At 40.1% G+C, this 10637-nt stretch overlaps 1 protein-coding gene across 1 annotated transcript in view; it reads left to right on the forward strand.

Moving 5' to 3' along the window:
- NPC2 (Niemann-Pick disease, type C2) overlaps positions 1-2785 on the forward strand; it is a 10452-nt gene extending 7667 nt beyond the window's left edge. The window contains exons 2-3 of the mRNA XM_008567517.1: positions 626-733; positions 2556-2785. Of these exons, the coding sequence (XP_008565739.1) occupies positions 626-733; positions 2556-2785 (338 nt within the window). The remainder of the gene's footprint in view (positions 1-625; positions 734-2555) is intronic.
- Positions 2786-10637: the final 7852 nt, after the last annotated feature.

Below are 10637 nucleotides of genomic sequence, written 5' to 3' on the forward strand. Positions count from 1 at the left end.
GCATTTGCTCTTGTAGAACTTGAGGTTAAAAGATGTTGTAACTCATTTCTGAACTTCCTCCTTGGAATTTCATGCCCCAGGTTTGCCTTCTAGCCATTTTGGCATAAATTACAGTTTTTCCCTCATCCTGAACAACTTTTCATCAAATTTACATGCTATTTGCTAGAAAATGAAAGGGAAAACCTAAATACTTTAATTAAAAGGAAGGTTAAGGCAAACATTTAAAAGGTTTAAGTATAAAGTGACCCCTTACCATTAAGAATACAAGATAAAAATCTAGGAATATTTGGAGTTTATTTGGTTGAAGTTAAATCCCTTTAATATAATCTTTCGTGAACATTGTCTCTGGATATTATTTAATTTGACAACTATTAGGTTTCTCTTAGTCAAGAAACCAACTAGCTCCCTTTTCATCTGTTTGCAGGCTATGATTTTGGCAGTAAGGTGAGTCACAATTCTGACTTTTAACTGGGCATTGTCTTAAAGATTCCATACCAGGAAAGAAGTCAGAGGAGAACGAGCTCACTTCACCCTAATTGGAAGAGCAGAGCACCTTCCCATTAGGTAGTGGGCAGCCTGGGTGGTATTTTTCCTCCTATTCTCATTTACTTTTCTATTTTTGCAGGTTCTGTGGTTGGAGTTATAAAGGAAGTGAATGTGCGCCCATGCCCCACCCAGCCCTGCCAACTGAACAAAGGACAGTCGTACAGTGTCAATGTCACTTTCACCAGCAGTGAGTAACAGTGGCTCCTACCCTCAAATTCATGTTAAAGAATAACATAAATCTCAAGTATTGGAATGAGCATAGGAATGTGGGGGGTGGGGAGTGGGGGCAGTGGGGAACAGTGGTAGTCAGAAATGCTGTGACCTCCCTTCCAGCTTTTGCAAAGCTGGGATTCACTATGTCCTTGGACATCCATTTCCCATATGCCTGTTTCTCAGAGTCCATGGTTGCCAAACTCCCTTTAAGCAAACAGGAAGATTTCTATATATTCACAGCTTAGAGAAGACAACTTGGCTTCTCTCTGTCCTGTCTTGGCCTGTATTGCACATCAGGCTTTTATGGGAAAGTCAGCTCTGTTTAGCTACAGACTGCAAAGTATGAGTACAGACCCCAAAGTATGAGTACAGACCCCATCTGTAAACTTTAGAACTCCTCCAAAATTTTATTTTAAGCAATATACCTCTTCCAGCTTTTGCAAAGCTGCGATTCACTATGTCCTTGGACATCCATTTCCCATATGCCTGTTTCTCAGAGTCCATGGTTGCCAAACTCCCTTTAAGCAAACAGGAAGATTTCTATATATTCACAGCTTAGAGAAGACAACTTGGCTTCTCTCTGTCCTGTCTTGGCCTGTATTGCACATCAGGCTTTTATGGGAAAGTCAGCTCTGTTTAGCTACAGACTGCAAAGTATGAGTACAGACCCCAAAGTATGAGTACAGACCCCATCTGTAAACTTTAGAACTCCTCCAAAATTTTATTTTAAGCAATATACCTTTCAACTGTTAAGTCTGCATTCCACGTGGAAATAAAGGTGCAGTTATTACTTAGCCTCTGTAAGGTTTAGGGAACCCACTGGGGACCTAAGAAGCAATCAAGGAATCTGAGCTTTCTTCTTCAAGTAGAAGAAATATTATTGGAATTTATTGCTTTCTTGTATCATATTTATCACCTTCAAAATTCCCAAAAATCTAGACAAATGTAAGTCTTTATTTCTAGATAGGGCATCTGCCTTGAATCTTTCCCTCATTTTCTGTTTTGTGGAACTAGACTAGACAGTCTAATAAGAAACCTCAAAGTTCCTGTCATCTCTTGTTTATAAGCCTAAAGACAGCCCTAAATACTAGTTCTCTGCTTTCTCTCCTATACTATACCCTGGCCCCTCTATTGTTCCAAACCAGAAAAACGCCTTCTAAACAAAAGTCATCCCCAACCCAGACAGAAAGAAAGAGTCAATACTCTGGATCTCTAAAATAACCTAATAGCTCATAACTCTGGTTATCCTAATTTTATAATATCTTTCTTCCTTCCTGCCCATATTTGTGATATGGAGGGTAGAATTTGTCAAGAAATGTTTCTCTTTTTAATCTTACTCAGTTTCTAAAGGATTACCTATTTTACTGTTGTTACAGACCATGGCATTTAAGACACACAAAACACTGACAGAAGCTTATGTAAATATTAAACAGATGTTTACTGCCAAAAATCAGTTGCCTTGTAGGATAAGGCTACTTATCTAGATAGCTCTGATTCTCATGAGAAACTGTGAAAGGCAGTGAAGAGTGAGGTGGGGTTGAGAGCAAAGAAGACAACTCCTGTTGAAGGCTTCTATTGCATAATTCAGTAATTTTTCTAGTTTCAGAGTAAATGCTTATACTGTGCTATATACTAAGCATAATTACAAAGAGAAATAGACCCAAGGAATTAACAAATACAGGCTTTATGATCTGCTATTATAACAATGTCGTTGCTTGAGAATATATCTGAGTTTTTGATTTAGAGTTTGGAAATAGGTTGTTTTCTTCACCATCTGATTCTCTTTTTTCTCTTAGGTATCCAATCCATAAATAGCACAGCCTTGGTGCATGGCATTGTGATGGGCTTCCCAGTTCCCTTTCCCATTCCTGAGCCTGATGGTTGTAAGAGTGGAATCAATTGCCCCATCCAAAAAGGCAAGACCTATAGCTACCTGAATAAACTACCGGTGAAGAGTGAATACCCTGCTGTAAGTGACATTATTGTTGAGGACACTGGAAGCCTTGGGACTGGTTTAGAAATCTGAGGGCAGGGGGCAGGAAGCAAAGACTGGGTAAAGGGCCCCTCATTTGTATGGCGAGAAAGCGGAAGCCTGAGGGAAAGGAGATGGGTTTGAGTTTTAGGAATCATGAGTCCCTTTGTTCTTTCACTATTTCCTGATGGTTAGCATGGGCCTGATGATGCCATTTTTATACACAATATTTCACTATTAAAATGTTGATTTCATGACCACCCTATGTAGAGGTGGTATTCTCTCTATTTTACAGATGAAAGAATTTGAGCCTCTAATGTTATACAGTATGGACAGAGTCCACTCCTGTAAGAAATATTACAGCCTAGGTTTAGAGCTGAGCTGAGTCTTATAACTCCAAATCCTGTGTAATGTTAGAAGATGTTAGCCAGGCACCAAATAGTTCGAGATCCAAGTTGCCTCATTGTCTTCAGAAAATTCTGGTTTCTCCATTAATCCCTTAAGAGGGCACTAGTTTGTTAGCTTCATAGCAGAGTGGTAGCTTTTTTCACTCTCCTTTCTAGCCTCACCCCTTCAGCCCCCACCTTCACCTCTGACCTACCCCTGCTTTACCCTCTTCTTTTTCTACCAAGCACATTGAGGTAGATTCTGCTGGAGTAGGCCTATATTAAAGATATGAATTTGTATAAAAATAGTGGACGTAAAGGGATTGCTTTTCTCCATGAAGAAAAAGGTGCATTTCTTGAAAGGAAATCAAGTAGAACCAGGAAGAATCTGGCCATTTATTTGCTAAAAAAGGCAAATAATTAAAGAACATTCTAAAGAGACTGAAATATAGGGAGTCTGTGCTTAAGGCATATTGGAGACCCTAAAGGTCAGGGACAGATTTGTAGACTAATTTGTGGAGTATTCATATAATAATGGGCCTTTCTGAACCTTGATTATGTGTGCAGAGTGCCTAGTCAGAGCCTGATACAAAGGAGGTACTCAATGTTTGATAGATATTATCTGTTAAGTGCATTACATTTAATTTGAAAATAGCTCAAATTATGTTAGTTTAAGCACTAAGTGAAACAGTAGTTAATATATGCTAGTCTTGAAAAACTTACAAAGCAAGTTTGGAGAAGCTGGGTACCCCTGTTACTCAAACGTTGTGTTATGAAGAAATCTTTGAGTACAAAAGAGAGGTGGTAACTAATGACAAGTAAGCTAATGTCCACGTAAGAAAGGACCTGTAAAGTGTCAGTGAGTTATTAAGAATTAGAAGGGACAGCTCATAGTATGAGTGTAATAAGTCAAGGCAGAGATCTCTAATGAGGTATATTATTAGAAAACAGTTTAAGTTAACTGGAACTATATTACTACAAAGGGTTGTTGTCCTTGAAATTATTCATACAGCCATACATTTCTTTGGACCATCTTTTGTGCTATGACATTTCCATTTCCAGCTAATGAGAAAGTTTCCTTACACCTAAGAATCTAACTTTTTTACTCTCTATTCTTCATGGTTACAGTTGGAAAAGGCTAGATCAAGTTGCCAAATACATGAGAAATTGTTTAAATATAAAATTATTATTCATGTAAGGCTTCATTTATGTACCATTGATATAAGAGGGGAAAGAGCACTTTAGAAATTACATTTGATGGGCCGGCCCGGTGGCGCACTGGAGAGTGCGCCATGCGGCGGCTCTGCAATGGTGTCTAGCAGTTGATTGGAGAGGAGGTGTTCTGTGGCAAAAATTCTGAATGGCTGGTTCTCTGGTGTATTATGTCTCTTTTTCTGTCTTAGGTGGTTTTCATTAAATGCAGCACTTGGTTAGCAGATGTTTGATTTTTTTTTTTAACAACATTAACTTGTGACCTCTTTCTGCACCTGGAAATGTACCTTTGAATAAATAAAACTTATCAGTCTTGTCTTCTGCATTTGTCTGTGGTCACCTGCTTTCAGACGGAGTATTTTCCCCTAGATCCGTGGAAGGTGAGCCACCAATTCAGTGGTCCCAGAGTGCACTGAAGACATGATTCTTTTAAAAAATGCATTTTTTCTCCTTTTTGCCCAGTTAGACCTTATCTATTTTATACAAAATGACCTTGTTTTGCTTAATTTTGCACAATCTTATACCACCAAGTATACTTGAAAGAAGTGATAAAATCACACCTCACCTAGTTGAATAACAACAACACCTGAAAGGCTGAGGGAACTGAATTCGTGGGGGGACAGGTAAGGGAGTAGGGTTAGGATGAGACACTGATCTTTTGGGAACCCTCTGCTATGATGAGGAAAGCCCAGAAGCTTGAAGATGAAATGTGAAGTTGTAGCAAGTAATGGCTAAATTAATTAAGTCTTAGAGTTTCCTACTTTTGAGTACAAGTATAATCATGGGGCGTATACGAGCATATTTTGTTTGTTTTAAATCAATGTACTATCAATCAGCTTTTGGTGGCACAGGGATTACAGCTGTATTCACAGTTGAGTGGAGGTAATGTGGACCTTGGAAAATTATCTGTTGTTAGGTTGGGGCAAAAGGAAGGAACTCTTTTCTTAGTTGAGTTTCTACAAAGTGTCTATGAGCAAATAATTCATTCAGTCCGGTTCTTTTCAAACCAGTAATTTCACTAGACCTTTGCATTTCTTTGGCCTATGAGTTTCCCAGGAAAACCACCAGGGGACAGCAATGGATTAGGAATAAAGTTATCAACAGCCAAGCTTAATTAAGGCATTCAACCACTGTACTCCTTAGCTAAGTTCTTTTTTGTATCCTCTCACACTGAGTCTACAGGCACAGCCCACTCTGTTTTCCCATGCTGGACCCTAGGTGGGTCAGAATTGTGTAAATTCCAAAGATGGTTTACTGCTATGGTCTCTGGCTTCAGATTCCCAGTTAACTGGACTTCCAGTGCAATCTTTAAGTAACTTTATCTCTGTGCTTTAGTTTCCTTACCTGCTAAATAGGGACGATAATAGTACAGCTGTGAGGATTCAATGAGATTAGACAGGTCTTAGAATGACCCTTGACACATACAAGAGGACTTCAAAAAGTTCATGGAAAAATGGAATTAAAAGCTAAAAATTAAAAATATAAACTTTATTTCTTAACATAACCTCCATCAACTTCAGGATACTTTCATAAGCAATGATACCAGCCATTTAAAGAACTGAGGGTCCTGGGAATTTAACCATGTCAATGCAGTCTTTTTTACATTATTAACTGAAGAAAAATGGGTGTCCTTTAAAGATTTTTTAAGATTAGGAAACAAAAAGGAGTCAGAAAGCCAAATCAGGGCTGTGAGATGGATGCTTAATGATTTCTCATCAAAACTTGCAAAATTGCCCTTGTTCTATAAGAGGAATGAGCAGGAGCACTGTCATGGTGGAGAAGGACTCTGGTGAAGCTTTCCCAGACATTTTTCTGCTAAAGCTTTGGCCAGCTTTCTCCAAACACTCTCATAATAAGCAGATGTTATTGTTCTTTGGCCCTCCAGAAAGTCCAGCAAAATGCCTTGAACATCCCCAAAAAACTGTTGCTGTGACCTTTGCTCTTGGCCAGTATGCTTTTGCTTTGACTGGACCACTTCCACTTCTTGGTTGTCATTGCTTTGATCATGTTTTGTCTTCAGGATCATATTAGTAAAGCCATGTGTGTCATCTCCTGTTACAATTCTTTGAAGAAGTGTGTCAGGATTTTGATCCCACTTGTTTAAAATTTCCATTGAAAGTTCTGCTCTTCTTGTCTGCAACTGATCTGGGCTTAACAGTTTTGGCGCCCATTGAGTGGAAAGTTTGCTGAACTATAATTTTTCAGTCAGAATTGTGTAAGCTGAACCAATTGAGATGTCTATGGTGTTGGCTATTGTTTCTGCTGTTAATTGTCAGTCCTTTTCAATTAGGGTATGAACAAGGTTAATTTTTTCTCACAAATTGATGTGGATGGTCTGCTGCTTTGGGCTTCATTTTCAACATCGTCTTGTCCTTTCTTAAAATGAGTTATCCATTTGTAAATTGCTGATTTCTTTGGAACATTGTCCCCATAATCTTTTTGTAAAGTATCAGTGATTTCACCATTCCTCCACCCAAGCTTCACCGTAAATTTGACCTTTGTCCTTGCTTCAGTTTTAACAGAATTCATGTTCTCTGATAGTGGCTCTTTTTGAACTGATGCCTTATTCTTCTGAGTGTCTCAAACTATTCAGACATAACAAGTTAATACAAATCTATTTTGGTGCAAAAAAATTTTGAAATCCATGCATAGTTTTTTTATAATACGCATTTTCCATGAATGTCTCGAAGGCCCCTCACGGTATACACTCTGCAGATGTTAGTTATTATTCTAGGAGACAGTATTCTTTGTGTAGAAACAGCAAGAAAATCAGAAGGTGCAATTTGATGTATGATGATAGTCACCTCAGAAAAATGAGGCTATCCTCTGTGCACAGGAACTTTCAGAGGGGCCCAGAAAAGCTCAGCTCTCATGTGTGTCTGCTATCTCCCTGTTCTCAGAAGATTCCTCATGTCATTTAGCTCCTTTGAGGCTAACAGCTCCCTGCATTTCATACTCCTCTGCCCTCATTTGTTAAAAGAAGACAAGACCCACACTACCGTGCAAAATGAGGACTGCCTGTAGCTGAGAACAATGCCTACTTCAGGGAATATTGATTCTGATACAACTGACTAGTTGAGCGTTAAACTATTTTGGAAATAATCTACATATCTAAGGGCTAAAATATATTTCTCTTCTCCCCACTTATTTTTTAAATTATAAAAAAATAAACATTTTACTACTGTAAACCCTTCATTGCTTATACCATGCGTTCTTTGTGAAAATCTGTTCTTGGGGAGAAAAAAAATCTTACTCTTTTTATGTATAAAGCATGAGTACACATATAATACAGAAACAGATGTACATTATATCTGTGATATTAACATCGTGGGGTGGTTCATTAGAATTAAAAGGTCTAAAAACTTCTTACCAGCCAGCCTCCAAAAATTAAAATAAAATAAAAGGTCAAAAAAGACTCGTTAAGGAAGTAATAATGAAAAAAAAGGTGGAGAAACACTGGTTAAGACATAGAACATAGTCCACAGCCATACAACCCAGAACATGCCCAATCGTGACTGATCTCAGAAGCTAAGCAGGATCGGTACTGGTTAGTACTTGGGTGAGAGACCACCTAGGAATACCAGGTGCTGTAGGCTTTTCAAAAAAATAAGTTATTAAATTAAAAGTAAATAAAATTTAAAAGACAGCATAAATTTTTTGAAAACTGAAAAAGACAGAAGAAAAGCAGTTCAGCTGATACACAGCCTTCCATCAGAGCAGAAGGGGAGCACAACAGCTTGTGACTGTTTACCAGCCATCATGGGGGTACCTGGAGCCTGCAGCCATGAGCTAGGTAGGGCTCCCATGGGGGGATTAGTTTGAAAGGTCATCTTTTACAGATGGTTCACAGGTACCCCCAAGTCATTAAAACATTGAGAAGCATTGAATCTTAGGTATATAAAAAAGGTCATGCTCTTTCCAATGACAGTCTCATGCTTTTCTTGTCCACTGAGCAAGCCTTGGAGGCTTAGACACCCAACTCTTCTCTTATATAAATTGTGAGACCTGGTATTTAGTCAAAACTTCAAAACTTCATGCTAATAAAAAGCAACATTTATGGAGTAATTTCAGGCTCTGCCTGTTTGGTTTTGAGTTCTTAGTTGATTTTTTTAAATGGAACAGAGTGATCTTGATTATGCTTTGCAAAGGTTGATAAAGCAGAGTGTTCTTTGAGAACACCCTCTAGACATAGAAAGGTTGGCTTGAAATAGGTGAGGTCAACCTTTTGGTTTTGAGTTCTTAGTTGATTTTTTTAAATGGAACAGAGTGATCTTGATTATGCTTTGCAAAGGTTGATAAAGCAAAGTGTTCTTTGAGAACACCCTCTAGACATAGAAAGGTTGGCTTGAAATAGGTGAGGTCAACCAAAGAAGATGATCTGGGATTAGCCATCCACTTCGGATAATCCAGAAAGCAAATAATGCTTCCATGACTGGGTTGGTATGAGAACAGGGTCATGGTACATAGGAAGAGCACAGGGAAAAGAGGTGTAAGAAAGAGGTGAGAGTCATTAAACAAGCGTTTTTCCCAAGGGCCCTCTGGAAAGGAGACAGAATAGGAAATAGAGGTCAGGGGGGTGCCTTCTTTAGAGACCTGGGATACTCAGTTGAGTTGTCTGCAGTATGTGTGTTGGGTATGGGTGTGGGAGTGGGGGCAATGTTATGTGACCCACGGCAGAAAGTGGCTCTGGACTCCACAGGTGTTGTCTAAAAGTCTAGAGGAGTTGAATCATTTTGGGTGGTTGTGTCTTTTTCTCTGAAGAGAATCCCCTGGCCTGTCCCTCAGATTCTAAACTGATCCCAATTCACTTACAGCTGTCAGTTGACTAGCAACTAAATGGTCTGGGTGTTGGTTGCCATGGAAACAGCTAAAAGGCCCATTGCTATGGGAACCTATCAAGCTCTCCAAACCAGGGGTTTGGTTTCTTAAAAGGGGTGGAGGGGAGGGTGGAACCCAGGAGAGGAGCTGCATAGGTAGCTTTAGTGTCCTAGAAGAGGGTGAGCAATGTGAGTGAGTGGGCCTGGCCAGCTCCTGGTGACTGGGACAGAAGAAGGACAGTGACCTCTTTTACTTTCCACAGACATTCTCTGCCTGTTCTCTGCTCATTGCCCTGTGGTAGCCACAGAGCCCAGATATTTGCTGTTCCAAATGGAGAGTAAGGACAAGAGATTCTGGAACGAACCTGGCATGTCAGCACAGCTACCCACATCTGCAGGGGTTCTGAGAGGGAAAGGCTTGGCTCCTCTTCTGGCAGACCCTTCTCCACAAATCATATGTCCCAGATAAGCAGCCAGTAGGTGAAAGGATCAGCTTAGCTCTGACTGCCAGTGGGTCAGACCAATAATGAGCCTGGTAGACAATACAAATGGCTTTTGGCCTTGAACATGGCAGAGATGCTGGGTGTAGCAGATCAGAAAGCAGAAGGGCAGGCTGACAGCAGCAGTCTCAACTCTCAGCAGCAGAGAAATTCATTGCTCTGCTCTCTACACCCCCTACCCACCCACATGCCCCTGCCACGAAAGGGGTACTGCAGATGGGTCAAATGTGAAAGATGAGGTTTGGCAAAGAGTTTCAATGTATGCACACACAGTTGTAAGATTCTTTCCTGTGTTTCACAATCAAGGGAAATAACTCTTCAATCAGTGTTTAGAGGTAAGGTGATCTTTCACTGAAATGAAGAGAAAACATCCCAGTGGCTCTGCCACTAACTATTGTTAATGTGTGATGTATAAATTGAAGAGATAGGACTAGATCATGTCCAAAGCCTCTATCAGGACGAACAGTTTGTGATTCATCAAGACACAGAAGGGAAGTTTGAGCACCACTGCCAAGCAGAAACAGACTGATTTCTTTTCAGGGCCGGCCTGTGGCTCACTCGGGAGAGTGTGGTGCTGATAACACCAACGCCATGGGTTCAGATCCCATATAGGGATGGTCGGTTAGCTCACTGGGTGAGTGTGGTGCTGACAGACTGATTTCTTTTCAGTTGCTTATACCTGTGAGGGTGAAGAAAATCCCTGAAGTCCAGAGGGATTTAGAACTGAGACTAAGGCCAACACATTTGATTTAGAGACCTTCTCAGATATGTTTGGCCCAGAGGAACTTCACCAGATTCTTCAGAATTCTGAGATGTGTGGTGTTGATTTTCTCTCCTAATCTTGCCTTTACCTGCCTAGAGTTGTTGGTCTCAGCCCCTTCCAGGGAGCTTTAGCGTCAAGAAGTTTGGCATCAGAGAGAGAGATGCCACCAGAATTTGGACTGCTCCACAGGACAATTGAGCATTTACCCAGAATCTGTGGGGACGTTTT

Source organism: Galeopterus variegatus, unplaced genomic scaffold (genome assembly GCF_000696425.1).
Source record: "Galeopterus variegatus unplaced genomic scaffold, G_variegatus-3.0.2 Scaffold325, whole genome shotgun sequence".
Lineage (NCBI taxonomy): Eukaryota > Metazoa > Chordata > Mammalia > Dermoptera > Cynocephalidae > Galeopterus > Galeopterus variegatus.